The 15,222-nt window shown below is 39.5% G+C and overlaps 1 protein-coding gene across 3 annotated transcripts in view; it reads left to right on the top strand.

The window, feature by feature from the left end:
* Snx19 (sorting nexin 19) overlaps nt 1–15,222 on the top strand; it is a 44,062-nt gene that overhangs the window by 12,360 nt on the left and 16,480 nt on the right. For all 3 annotated transcript variants that reach the window (XM_042696165.1, XM_042696166.1, XM_042696167.1), the window contains one exon: nt 1,569–1,698. In XM_042696165.1, the coding sequence (XP_042552099.1) occupies nt 1,569–1,698 (130 nt within the window). The remainder of the gene's footprint in view (nt 1–1,568; nt 1,699–15,222) is intronic.

Here is a 15,222-nt window from a genome sequence, read left to right as displayed (position 1 = left end):
TAATTAGGAAAAATGGGATTTGCAACCTCATTTCCTCACACATAACTCACTGATTAAGTAAATGCAGTGATAATGACAGTGAGAGCACCAGAGAACTCTTAAGGAATAATAAGATGGGATCTGTAAAACAAAACCATTCTAGTCAAAATCAGACTTTTAAATTTTTAGTGACTGATCTTTAAGGAAATAGTTTATCCCCGAGTCCTTCCTTTTTCTAGTCCTGAAGTATTCATATGTTCATATGATAGAAAATTTACTATTTTCTTCAAGAGAACTTTGACAATGCCTTGTTTTCTTTCTCATTTTTTTTACTGCTATGACTAAGTGTCACCACAGGGTGGCAGCTTCAGGCAAATGCTAAGACTAAGAAAACTCTAGCATTAAGGAGGACACTGTTCCCAAAAAGAAGAGAAGCCCATCATGAACAAATTGATCAGCTCCCACACAGCCCTGGAATACATTACCAAAAAGGAAGTATATATTGGATACTTTAAATGGAAGTGGGATTCAGTTTATTTCACCATGTCCATCAGAATCTGAAGTTATTCATGTTCTAAAATACTAGTTATAGAACTGGGTCAAGAATAGCTATTGATCTTAAACTAACAGTATTGTTGACAATTTTCTGTAGTATAAATAGCAGTAGCATGGTATATCAGAATCATTGTGAAACATCTGAAATCTCCCAGGAAACCAATCAGAAAGACTCTGAGCATAGGTTTAGAGAATAAATCATTAGGACTAATAAAAGTCTTCCATCCATAAAACACATGTGTTCAGGAAACTCCAGCTTAGCATAAAATATGAGCTCATAATTGGCCCTTCCAGATTTCCAAAGAGGAAAGAAATCAGTAAAGGTCAGGGCATTTTACCAGAGGTGTGGTACTCTTCCTAGAACTACATGTTATCTTAGAATCAAAATGAAGCCTCTTGAATTCCAGCCCCACCAGTGTAATGGAGATGGTTTTCAGGAGAATGAAGCCCAATCTTTCCTCACATCTGTCCACATTTCCATGATACATTGTGAGAGTAAATGGAAGGTCGGTGGAAAGGACAAGGCCTTGCCAGTTCCAGTTAGTCATAAATTGTGAGCTCTCACTTGGGACAGAATGAACTCAGCATCCTGAAGGAATATTGGGGAACAAAAACTAAACAGGTAAGTATATGTAAAATATTTTAAAAAGGTAAAAACACTAGTTACGATGTCAAGGATATAGAAAAACTGTGAAGACAGCTGGTGCTCTACTACTTGAGTCATGCCTCCATTTGCAGCCTTTTGCTCCCTTTCTTATAAAACGGTCTTACTGACTTTTCTACCCAAGCTTGCTTTAAAACTAGATCCCCCAGATCTCAACCTTCTGAGTAGCTAAAATTGCAGGGCTAAGCAGTCAGTGCTAGATACTTTTTTATTTGTTTTAGAGACCTTCTAAATAGAGTGAACATTTCTTGATTTCAGTGTAGAGGAATTACAAAAACAAAAGATGATAGATACAAGGTTAAGAAGACCCAGTGCATTAAAAGATATTCCTCAAGTAAGGGACTTGTGTTTTTTTTTTTTAATCCCTTAGGTACAGAGATAGAATTAGCTGACACAGCCTTAGATCTGATCCTCTTACTATTGATGGAGCATTGGAAATGGCTATGTACGGAAAACATGCAGAAATTTCTTCGTCTTATCTTTGGGTCCCTAGTTCAAAGGTAAGATTGCTAATTTCTTCACCGTAGATTCTCAAATTGCATATAAGTTGGATATCTTGCTCTGTAGAAAGGATGAGTGTAGGGTCTTTGGAACCTATTGGCTAGACCAGAGGGTAGATTCTCTGTTATAGGGGAACAGATGTGAAAACTGACTAAAGAGTATCAGAAAGCTTTCTTTTTCTTTTTTTTAATAAGTTTTTTATTGTAAAAATACTGTACAGAGGGGTTACAGTTATATGAGCAAGGTCAGAAAGCTTTTTAAACTACGCTATTGTTTAAAGTTTGATTGTGTCTGGTTCTGTAAGACTTCTGACATAATGCACTTAATTGTGGACACTGCCTGTGATGGTAAAGTATGTTAGCTGAACATTGCCTACTTTGGGATCAGTTCTCCAACTCTTTATATCTCCAAGGCTCTATACCTTTCACCTGTTACAATAAACACTTCTTAACTAACAGTGCATAGTCACTGTGATAATAATCAGTGGGAAAGACAAGTAGAAAACTGATCAGTGCTCTTGATACAATCAAAATTGCCTTTTCTAAAAAGGGCATAGATATTCACAACTGAAGAACTACTTACCGAAACAGAAATAGAAGTATAGAAGGAAACATAGATTTGCAGTTTGGCTTAATTCAGGTTTTGTGATCCCAACATGATTGGTAGACTTGTACATAGATGGAGGTTTTAGTGATTGACTTTTTGTCCCAATGTGAAAAAGGCTAGAGATACTGTCTATGAGCAATCAAAACACATGGTCTTATAAGGCAAGCTAACATGTTCTAAATTAAGGAGAAGCCAAATATTAACCATTTCTGTTAGATCACCCTATTGATACATTGATAAAGTACCTTTTTAAAAAGTATCTTTTCAAAAAATCCTCTACAAATAGAAAATTTATTAACAAGTAATCCAGTCTCTCTTCCCATACACAATTATATAGGATCAAAGAGACTTAACCCGAAATCATAGAGACTGAAAGATGCTGCACAGGGGGGTGTGTGTGTGTGTGTGTGTGTGTGTGTGTGTGTGTGTGTGTGTGTGTGTGTGTGTGTGTGTGTGTGTGTGTGTGTGTGTGTGTGTGTGTGTGTGTGTGTGTGTGTGTGTGTGTGTGTGTGTACACAATTATATAGGATCAAAGAGACTTAACCCGAAATCATAGAGACTGAAAGATGCTGCACAGGGGGTGTGTGTGTGTGTGTGTGTGTGTGTGTGTGTGTGTGTGTGTGTGTGTGTGTGTGTGTGTGTGTGTGTGTGTACACAATTATATAGGATCAAAGAGACTTAACCCGAAATCATAGAGACTGAAAGATGCTGCACAGGGGTGTGTGTGTGTGTGTGTGTGTGTGTGTGTGTGTGTGTGTGTGTGTGTGTGTGTGTGTGTGTACACAATTATATAGGATCAAAGAGACTTAACCCGAAATCATAGAGACTGAAAGATGTTGCACAGGTGTGTGTGTGTGTGTTTGTGTGTGTGTGTGTGTGTACACAATTATATAGGATCAAAGAGACTTAACCCGAAATCATAGAGACTGAAAGATGTTGCACAGGTGTGTGTGTGTGTGTGTGTGTGTGTTACTAAAAATTCTGCCCAGGGCCTCAGGCTTACTAAGCAACCTCTATATCACTTGAGCTTTACTCCTTAGACCTTTTCTTTTTCTTGTTTTTGAGCTAAGGTCTTGCTAGCTTTGCCAACCTGTACTCCAACTTGATATCCTCTTGCCACTGCCTCTTAAGTAGTTGTGATTTTGATTTTAGGCACGGGTTCCATTCTCAATCAGGATGAACATTTTTATTTGCTGAGTGCTTATGTATGCAGGTACCTGCCTCTGTTTATATATATTTTCTTAGAATGACCAAGTAAGATAGGTAGACTTAGTTTTTAGACTAAGAAAATAGAGGTTGGCAAATAACTTACTTACCTACCCAGGGTCATTAGTGACACACCTAGAATATTAAGCTATATTTGTATGAATACAAAGCATTGTGCTTTTTCCTATATATTGCAGACTTAAAACTAGTCTCCAAGTGAAACACAAATACAAAATGCTTGTTTTTCTCTGTCCTTCTGTGTTTCCCCCCTTGTCCTTTATATATATCAGTCCCACCATTAGAATGCTTTCACAGAAAAGTGTGTCTGAAAGATTATTTGCACTTAAAATTCTTTAGTGGTTCCTATTGCCTGAGTATTAGGCTTTCAGTAGATTTTGAAAGATTTAAAAAAAATGTAGCTGGGCACTGGTTGCTCACATCTCTTAATTGTAGCTACTCGAGACAGAGATCTGAGGATCACAATTCAAAGCCAGCCCAGACAGGAAAAGTCTGTGAGGCTCTTATTTCCAATTAACCCCCCCCCCAAAAAAAAAGCCAAAGTAGAGCTGTGACTCAAGTGGTAGAGCACTAGTCTTGAACAAAAGCACTCAAGACAGCACCCAGACAAGTTCAAGCTCCAGTACCAGCACCAAAAAGAAAAAAAGGAAACATGGTTTTTCCAGTATGTGTTCCAGAGTTCTAGGGTTCTACTGAAGTTCTTCAAAAGCCAACTTAGAACCTAAGTAGAAAGCTGAGAGGATCCTCTTTTTTGTTTCACTAGATTTAAGGTGTCTTCTACTTTCAAAAGTTTTGGCAGTAACACTTACCATAATTTTCTAGAGGACATTCTGGTCCCCAGGACATAGCAATATCTGGAGAAATTTTTGGTTGTCATAGCTTAGAAGAGAAGACAGGAAGCCCACTGGCATCCAGTGGATAGATGTCAAGGATTCTGCTTACCATTCTGTGCTCCACAGGATGGCTCTTCCCCCACAAACAGTTGTGAAGTGTATGTAGTACTGAGATTGAGAAACCTGGTCACAGACTAAGAGCCACAGCTAGCTTTGCATCCCCAGAAACATATAGAGTCTGGGCTTTGTGGAGATCCATTATATATTGGATAAAGGAATAGACATTTCCTTTTTCAATACCTGTATACTCTTTACATTTCATTCAGCCACCTATAAGTATTATTAATTAGGCCTTAATTTTTCCTCTCCATCTACTAGGCTTTGCTTTGCAGGTTTTTCAAGTACTTTAAAAAACTAGTAGGCTACCAAAACTAGGGAGTTCGTGATTATTGATGACCTCAAATTCTTTGCACATCATATTGGTTTCAGAGCATAAGAAGTAGCTCAAGGAACATAAAAGTATAGGGAGAGAGTAAAAAAAATGGAGATTTATATCAGAGAGAAAGAAGTTTATCTGAAGTCTGGATAACTCAGAACTAAAGTCTAAATAAAGAAGTCCAAGTAAATAAGAGAGAACCTTACCTGAGAATTATAGTAGGGCCACGGAAGAAAGAACTGGTAAATCATGTGGTGAACCACCTTGGAAATGTACAGAGACCAACATCCAACACAAGGGAAGTAAGCCCTGAAGGAATTACATATGGAAAAGACAGGCTCGTTTAAAGGTTCAAAGGTAGTCTGAGAAACTTCCAAGCCAGGGTGTAGTACCTCAGTGGGAAGTGAACAGAATATGAAGAAGTCATGCTCTCTAGCCTATTTTTTTACTTAATGGTAAAAATTGGTTCAGGGTATTTTGTAGCATCCATTGCACTTTACCTTAAAAGTACTTTCCTCTCTATATAACTAGGGAATTATTTTGAACTTATATGTTTAGTTAATTGGACAAAATGCTACGAAAAGCAGGTTAGTAATGTACAAAACAAACATAATCCCTACTTTTCTCAAATTTTACAGTTCTTACTTACCTACTGTCACAAAGCTAATCAGGATGGAACCAGCATTCAACCCCTCCAGGTGCCTCTGAAAAAAAGCTCAAATCCTTAGGGCCTAGGGTATACTCATATTCTTTGAGATTTGTTTTCTTCATCGGGAAAATTGGATTCATCATGCCGCTTTTCTCTTTAGGTAATATTAGAAGTTGTCTGCTAAAGGTTAGGCCTTAATATGTATTCTTTAGAAAAGGAGAAAAGGGTATACAGCATTTTGTGAGTCTTAATACCTCTAGCAATGGTTCCATATAATTTGTGTTTTATGTCTTTAATACCCTTACCCATACTAATCACCTGCTGTAAGGCGTCACATTCTGTCTTGTGCTTGTCTCTGAACTACACAGACTTGGGCTTTTAAACAATGAAGTCTTTGTGAGTCAAGATAATTTTGTGCCAGTGGGTTCATTGATTAAAAGCAACAACCAGAACAGTTGCAGTCTTACATTAGGAAAAAAAAGAGCACCTGGACCTTGTATGGTACAGACAAGCCCAAGTTCCGAAGTCCTAGGTATACTGGTGCTCCTGGTGAAATGATAGGAGGGCTGCTGGAATCCATTCCTAATAAGGAGAGCTGGGAAATCAAGCTAAGTTTCTCTTTTCCAGCTCCATCCTCTGGCAGTTGTACTAGATCAAGCTAGCTGGATAGACAATTTTCTAGTGAATGAAAACGGAAGCTCATGTCATAAATTAAATCAGAGAGGGATTGCTGCTGAATTTCCCCTGATTCTTTTTCTCATTTTTACTTTTGTTCTTGTTCTTGTTTTGTGGCTGTTCCTCAAGAACTTATTGTAACTGTGGTCACTTACACTTGTTTTTCACAGATAATTCCAGGTGATGATCATTTATATTTGTTAGGTTATCTCATATTGCTCCTAGCCAAAAACCTCGATTATATCTAATCATATTTTATATGTAGTTCATTTTGTTTTCTGTCAGCTGTGAAAAAAATAGAACTCTAGCTGATTGGCATTCCTTACCTTAAGCTTTCTCTGACTGGAGTTTAAGAAGGTCATCCTTCCCTGTTCAAAGCCTTCCACCTTGCCCTACAAACAACATTCCCATCATTTTCATGATGTTCATAGCTTCTCAAGAATCTTGTGCTGGCTTTACAGTATTCCAGAAATTTCCTTAAGATAGGAAGTGAGAAGTCATAGTATTTGAAAAAAGGAAAACTTGCCCCTGTATAGGCTCCAAGGATCTGACCTCCCATGGCCCTTAGTCTCATATCACAATATTTAACCACAAAGCAAATCATTCATGCAGGTATAGAACACTTAATTTTTTCTGCCTCTTTTTAAAAATATATTTTATTGTAAAGATATTATACAGAGGGGCTACAGTTCCATGATGAATAGATGTCCTATGGAGCATTGTTGCCCCCTCCTTTGTTTTTTCCCTACTATCCCTTCCCTTCCCACCTTGCCAACTCCTCCCTTCCCCTGTCCCCTCCCCCCACCACCCCAAAGGTGTAGAGCTCATTTTCAACCTAGTGTCTTGTATGTCTCATTGTTACAGTGGGTCAACCTGTATCCTTGTTTCAACATTTTGTTATTTCCCTTCCCCTCCCCTCCCCAAATTAGAAAGATACAGGGCACCAGAATCAAATAGTGACAACAGAGGTTATACCATAGGGGAAAAACATACAAAAGGAACAAAAAAAATCACATAGTACATTGAAATTTTCTTAATAAATCAAAGAAAGGTTGGACAAATGGGATTGCATGAAACTGAAGAGCTTCTACATGGCGAAGGACATAGGCAGCAAGATCAATAAAAGCCAACTGATTGGGAGATCTTCATTAGCCATACAGTAGACCAGGGCCTCATATCTAAAATATACTTAGAACTCAAAAAATTAAATCTCCCAACAACAAATCCTCAAAGAAACAACCGTCCGATTAGTAAGTGGCCTAAAGACTTAGAGACTTCTCTGAAGAGGAAATAAGAATGGCCAATAGACACATGAAGAAATGCTCAACTTCTCTAGTCATAAAAGAAGTGCAAATCAAAACAACATTGAGATTCCACCTCACCCCAGTTAGAATGGCCATTTTCAAGAAAATAATAACAGATGCTGGTGAGGATGTGGCCAAAGGGCAACACTACATATACTCTTGGTGGGAATGTAAACTTGTAAACCTCTCTGGAAAACAGTTTGGATGTTCCTCAAAAGACTACACATAGAGCTCTCCTATGACCCTGCAATCCCAGTTCTGGGCATTTACCCAAACGATCACAAACAAGGCCATACTAAAGCTACCAGCACAACTATGTTATTGCCCCATTATTCACCATAGCTAAGATATGGAACCAAACCAGATGTCCCTGGGTAGATGAATGGATCAAGTAAATGTGATGTCTGTGTCTGTGTGTGTGCGTGCGCATGCGCACACGCATGTGTGTGTGTATATATATGTATGTGTGTATATATATATATATACACGTGTACATATATATGTATGTGTGTGTATATATATAGTAGAATTCTATGCCTCCATCAGAAAGAATGACACAACCCCATTTGTTAAGGAATGGAAAGACTTGGAAAAAATTGTATTAAGTGAATTAAGCCAGACCCAAAAAAAACAGGTCCCATGGTTTTCCTTATTTGCAATAATTAGTATACGTCTAGGATAATCCTATCAGACAAGCAGAAAAGGTCAAAAGCTATGTACATATGACCATATAAGATGGTGCTAAGCAAAATGAACCTCAAGATATGGTCACAAGAGGTTTTTTCTTTGTAGCATCTTATAATTTGATCCCTTCAAAAGCTCCTATGAAGAGGTGGTATCTCATTTCTTAACATGAGGTATCTACAAAGAATTTGGGTTATAAATGAAGATCACAGAACTCATAAACATCACTCAGAGAATGTAAACCAAGTTTCTCTAATTTTCAGTCATACTGATTCTCTAACTTTCAGGATCAGAACTTTGCCATGATTTGGAGGGATAAAAGCCAACTCAAATCTTTGGCTCATAGTAGCAGACCTAAGAGATGATATCAGATACTCTAGAATCCAAGTTGTGTATCCATATCCACATACTCACATACAAAAAAATGGATATCTCTAAAGTCCAACTACATTATTGTCCACAGGACAACCTACTTTTTATTTTTTAAAAGTGCTTTATGAAGCTGGGCACCAGTGGCTCATGCCTGTAATCCTAGCTACTCAGGAGACTGAGATCTGAGGATCGCGGTTCAAAGCCAGCTCCAGCAGGAAAGTCTGTGAGACTCTTTTTTTTTTTTTTTTTTTTTTTGTGAGACTCTTATCTCTAATAAACAACCAGAAAACTGGAAGTGGCACTGTGGCTCATGTGGTAGAGAGCTAGCCTTGAGCTGAAGAGCTGAGGGATAGCGTCCAGGCCCAGAATTCAAGCCCCACAACCAAAACAAAACAACACAAACAAAAGATGCTATGAACTTGATTTCTCCCACACAGCTATAGTACCATCCCCACTAAACCCACCCACACACCCAACAAGGGGTGTAGTACGAGGTTCTGGTTTCTCCACATTCCCAGACTGCTATCCAGAACACCTTATGTTTGTCCTCTCAGAAACCACAAGTAGCTAAGCACTTTTTGCAGGGCACTTGAATTCTCTTTGTTTACATTCTGTACTTTGGGGCAAGTTGGGACTACAGGTAGCTGTTGCCACTGCTCTCCTTATCTTGTACTCTATAGTTTGGATACCACAGATAGTATAGACAACCACATTTAAGTTCACCACCTCCTTAAAACATATTCATTTTTTACCCTCTAGCATTACTATCTCCAAGCAAACAAATTTATTTCTTCTCCTTCCAGCTTTCTTCATTCTTCTTGCTCCCTTGAAAGACCTATATAGATAACTACTTTGGACTGTAGGGATTTCTGCCAAGTTGTAAGCACACTCTCTAGCCTACAAGAGAAAGGAAAAAAAGAGGGGGGGGAGGCAGAGTAAATTCAACCTCATGACCCTTCCTAGCTCTAAGCCAAGACTGGAGGAGTTGAAATCTGAGCCAGGCTTATAAATCTTTTTGATTGTTGATGGTGTGGATAGAATGGGGGTGGGGAGCCCAAGATAAGTTAGATGTCCAAAAAAGGCATTGTTAAGTCAAAAGAAAGCTTTGCACGCATGCGCACCTAACCTTGTATGTCAGCGTCTGTTATGTAACAACACATGCTCCTTATTTGGAAGAAGGGAAGTCGGGGTAACAATCTAAGTCAAGGAACAAATCCAGTTTGTGCAGACTGCCCATGTTCTGAAAACAGAAGAAACTTGACATTATCCTTGCATGCATCAGAATCAGGTTTAGAGAACTGGAAAAGGACTCAGAGCTAGTCTGAGTTGAAAGGAAAGAGGAGATGTATACTGTTGCTTCACTGATGGTAGAAGGTTTGGGGCAGGAAGACCAGCCAAGGTAAGAGATGAGATTATTTTAGAGTCTTGATGTAGAGTAAAGGAATGAGAAGAAGCTGGATGGGCCTCCTGCCTAGATGCCCAGAGCTATGCCATGGTAAAAATAGGAGCCAGGCCAGCAGTGGAGTACGAGAATGCCATGTCCATGGTTCTGCCCTCCCCATGGCCTCAAAGATGGCACCGGGATCCTGTGTCAAAAGGGCAGCAGACACATTCCTGGCATCTTCATCAGGCTTTCTTAGGAAGGAAGGAAGGAGTAAGTGAGTGAGTGAGTGTGTATATTGGGGGCACATGGGAACAAACTGACTGGCAGAAAGAGTGGGGAAAAAAAGAGAAGTTTTGTGACCTCTGGGCAGAAGTGAGCAAAAATAGGTAGTCAGAAAGAATACAGAGAGAAAATAAAATATGTGGTTTAAGGAATTCAACATGCAGTGGACCAAATAGAAAGTTAAATAACTAGTTCTGGAACTTGGACCAGGCCATGGAATACTTTCTTAGTGAAGGTATCTTTCAGCAACACATTCTTCAGGAACAGTCAGAAGAAGGTAGGACAGAGTTTAGGGCCATTAGAGAGTATTATGCTATGAGGTCAGTTTGTGCCTGTCCCTGAGGACAGTTAGGAATGGCTGACCATGAACCTCATGTCGCTTGTTTTGTAGGTCACCTGAGGGTCATAGGTAGTTTCTGGCTAGAACTCCACTTAAAGCCCTATTTCTTAATGCTCCTGTGTAAATATTAGATAAGGGATATGGTAGATAAGGAGTCAGTGACATTGCTTTTCTTAAGGAAAATGAGATCCATCACCCAAAGGCACAAGTAATTTTAACAATAAAGGAGCTGACCTTTACTGTATACTGGCTACACCAAGTAATCATCTACAAAGTTTATTTATGAATGAATGAGCAATTCTGTAAGATTGATATATGTTTTCATATTTCACGTTAGGAAAATTTTGTGCAGATTTAATAATTTCCCAAAACATAGAACTAAGAAATTTCACATCCAGGATTCTACATAAGTCATGCTGGCTTCAAAACTCAAGCACTTTTTACTATTTAACACTGCCTCCCTTCTGTGCAAGCCTTCTGACAGTGGCCACTTGTAAATCTCTGTGTTCTCAGTATTTTGCTTCCCATCTGCTCTGCCTGGTTTCAGGACATAGATATCTGATAGGAGCATATAAATTCATCCCCATCTGCATATTCTGATTTAATTCTTAAAACACCCTGGGTCACAGATTGATTAGTCTCCTTAGATGTCTCTTTTCTACGTACTATTTACAATTAGAGAAAGAGTATCAGGATAGAGATTCAGAGTTGCCTAGGAAGCACAGACTTCCCTTTAACTTCTTTTTCTTCCAGTTCAGCTCTGATACCTCGCTATATCATATAACTGATCTCATCCTAAACACAGCTTCTCCAGAAAATGCATAATTTTACAAGAGCCTCAGATACAAAATTAACTTAGTTTTTAGATTTCTTGTTTTTCCTGTTATTGACTTGCGCTGTTTTTAGAGGTGTTGAAATGAATGTTCTGCAGTGATGTCTTTGCTCAAATTGCGTTATCTCCTTGAGAAAAGGCTTGTCCCATGCCTCTTCCATTAGAACATGCTGAAGGGAAGCTGTTGACCTCTCAGGACTGGGCCAGGAGGATCCCCAGTGGTTTCACCTACCAAGCATGTAGTCTGCTGACATCTTTCTTGGTATCATTTACTCTACACTTGACTTGAATACCTATCCATGGTTATAACATGTGGATAACTGACTGCTTTCTGTCCGTGAACTGTCCATTTCCATTACTGTATGTAGTGTATGCTCTTAAATTCTCTTGTACTCAAGGAGAGGAGCAGCACTGGTCATCGTACAAGTTAAGGGGGAAAAATAATAGAATACTGAGGCATTTAAACCAAATCAGGTTATTGGTATCTCTTGCCTATCTGTAATTACAAATAAGAAGCTAAGAACTTGATGTTTTGATGACAGCTTTAGACTATGTAATACCCTTGAGGCGGGATCTGTGCCTTGTTTACCGATATCCCAATTGCCAAGCCTAATTAAAAAGATACTTAACAAATTTGTGTCCAGGGAATGTGTAAGATCACATACTATTCCACTTAAATCAGTCCTTCTCTCATCACTAACAAAGGCTTCAGGCATTCCTCTCCCCAGTGCTGTGGGACAAGAAGCACAAAAGGAAGCTAAATCTTTCATCCTTCCCCCCAACAGGGCTCTTAAATGGAGGCTTTCCAAAAGACCATAGGTTCCCACTGAGAGGTCTCACTGAGATTGCTTGCTCAAATGTCCTGCTGTCAGATAATCTAGACTTCTCTCCTTCACATAGGAATGAATTAATATGGGTCTTGAAGCAAGATCCATCTGAATACATACCCTACTGTCAAGTTTACTATCTCTGTAATTTATTTACAAGTCACTTAACTTCCCTTTGCCTTAGTTACTCTCCAAATGAGAATAACTGTGCCTTGTTCATGAGATTGTTTAAAGGATAAGAGATCATTTGGGGTTAAAAGTTAGGGAGGTTTATAGAGGAAGGTATCTGGAGCTGGATCTTATAGGACAAGTATCAGTCACTGCACATTTTTGAATGGGGTCAAGGGAAATTGCCTTTATTTTTAAGCAAAAAGTAACCTTTAAATGTATTTTGCATGTTTTTAGTCAAGTTGTAGGTTCTCTCTCTCTCTCTCTCTCTCTCTCTCTCTCTCTCTCTCTCTCTCTCTCTCTCTCTCTCTCGCTACTGCTACAGGGGAAGTGAGTAAAGGAATTCTCCCTCTGGACACCAGATGGCGCTGCAAGTCAAACAATACTTACTAACTTTATTTGAGGGAAACCTGTTTTTGCAATTTTATAGGTCTCTTGTCCTGCTAATGATGATATCCAAAAGCCATTTGATCCTGCACCCTGATTTAGAGGCCACCAACCCTCCCACTCCATAGTGCCAGTGACTTTTAAGCAAGCCAGTATTCTTTCATCTTCCACCATTCGTCTTTCTGTTGTGATGAGTCTTCAGTCTGTTTTTGTTTCTCAGAGTGGCATGTCTCGCCAGAGTTGCCCATTGAGGTAGACCATCCCTTAAGGATTAAATACTGGGAATGATTAAGCACAGGTGAACCAGATAATCTCTGGTTGAGAGAAGTGCATCTGAGTTGAAAAATGTTGTCAGTATTCTTTATAAGGTAGTTGGAATCCAAAGCCATGGAGATGTATACTGATACATCTCATTAAGGTGGGATAGTCAGTGGTAGATTGTCCCAGTGCTAGGAACTTTTCCTGCTGCTTTCAGTCATAGATTCAGATTGTTTGGCTCTTTTCTGTTCACTTGTATTTAGAGGGGCAGGCACATGTTTTTCTTTTCTTTTCTATTTTTTTTTTTTCAGGTGCTGGGTATGGAATTTGGGGCCTTATACTTGCTGGGCATGTATAGGGGGATAGTATACACACACACACCCTGCCCCATTCTGATCTTTATCTACAGACTTCATTCAGCCTATATAATAAAGGAGCAGGGAGAGAGTAGTGTTGAACTGGCAGGAAGGAAGTACACTGTAGTCTTATCTCTTAATATGATGCCAGCACCAAGGAATTCTGGGGGGGAATTAATCCCTCTTAGAACTTAGACTTGCTTTGTAAATGCAGCATCAAGATAAGTATCCCCCAATGCCATGGTTTCTTTCTTCCTTTCTTTTTTTTCAATTTCATTTGTTACTTCCTTATGTTTTCTAACCACAGGTGGTACTCCCCAAGTTTCCATTATATGGAGGTACTGCAGATACCACCACTGTCCTAATAGCCTTAATACTTAGATATAATAGCTCCATACTTGAAAAGATTTTGAGATTTTTGCCTTAGATGAAAAGGAGAAACAAATACCTTTGAATAATTCTCCCGCACCAGGTGATTCAGTTCATTACAGTCGCGTTTCCTTTTCCTCCATGCACCCTCCCCCATTGTTTGTTCTGCTTCTTGGACTTGTACATCTGCTTCTCATATTTATCTTTTGTTCTCAAGATGTCTTTTCTGCCTTCCTCTAGCCATCTTATAGAATAATCTGGAGCCATGCAATTTCTGCTTATTTAATACAGTCTCAGATAATTACCGTCCAAATCATGGCTGAGTATGCTCTAAAACTGCAACCTCTTATACCCAGAGAAGGTTGGACCCTGTCTGAGTAGAGAGCACATAATTATTTGACACTTCTCCCTTCTTTCCCTTCCCCTTCTCATTCTCTGCTGAGGTGATGGCTCTGTGCTCCTGCGGAGCTGAGAGCTCTCCCTGTGAGGTAAGGTCACTGTGAACAATAGGGGCTCTGGTTGTCTTGACAACCACTTAAATTACTGCCTTCTCTCCTCCTTTGTGTTTTGCTTTACTTCCTGGTGCTCTAGCACTAAGGACTACTACCCTTCCCCTGCCCTTTCCCCTCTATCAGGCTCAATTTTCTTCTAAATGGGTGGCCACTTTAATTACCTTCCCCTTCTCCAGCCACTTCCCTGCCTTAGGTGCTGAGAAAGGCAGGCTCAGGATTAACACCTGGGGACTGAGAATGAGCCCTGCTTGTGGTTCCCATGGGGCCAAGATTGAGGAGGCAGTTCGGATCTTGAGGTCTCTTCAGCAAAAATATTATTGTTTCAAATATGCAGGTCTAGTTTTAGGAAAGATCCTGGAATATAGGCTTCATATTGCCTGTAACTCCACAGGTCTTGTTGCTTACTACCAAATGGTTTGCTAGTCCTGTAATTGCTTCCCTGACCCTGCTGAAGTTAATGGTAGGAAGACTAGGCATGAAGTATAAGCTCACTGGGGATCCTGCGGTCATTTAGTTCCTTGCCCCTGATAGAATTCTTAAGGAGATCCAGGGGGATACTTTTCTCCATTACGTGCACAAACAGCCAGGTGCTTTCAAAAGTGCTTTTATTTTTCTCAGTTGATCAGGAAAACTTTATGAAGAAGGCAAAAGAAGAATTGGCCTAGATTAGCCAGGCACAGTGGCTCTAGCCTGTCATCACATCTACTCGGGAAGCAGACATTAAGGATGGTCCCAATTCCAGGCTTAAACAGGATTTTTAGATCCAAGCCCAAAGTTTACGAGTCCCATGTTGAGTACTGCCACTTGCTCCCATATACCAAAGACACAATGGAGAAAGGGATTTTTCTTTTTATTACATGGCAGCCATGGGAAGACAGCAGTGTAACACTCTGAGCAGTCTTCAAGAGTACAGCCCATTGCTTCAGGTTAAGTAGGAAAATTGAGCACAGAAGATAACAAAGGTAAATATAGTTAAAACAGCCACAAATCACAATTGTTAGCTCAGGCTTAGTCACAGGAGGAGC

The sequence above is a fragment of the Dipodomys spectabilis genome, unplaced genomic scaffold, assembly GCF_019054845.1.
Source record: "Dipodomys spectabilis isolate Male_0828 unplaced genomic scaffold, ASM1905484v1 ptg000201l, whole genome shotgun sequence".
Classification (NCBI taxonomy): domain Eukaryota; kingdom Metazoa; phylum Chordata; class Mammalia; order Rodentia; family Heteromyidae; genus Dipodomys; species Dipodomys spectabilis.
The sequence above is the reverse complement of the archived record's forward strand: the minus strand, read 5'-3'. Positions and strand labels throughout refer to the sequence as shown.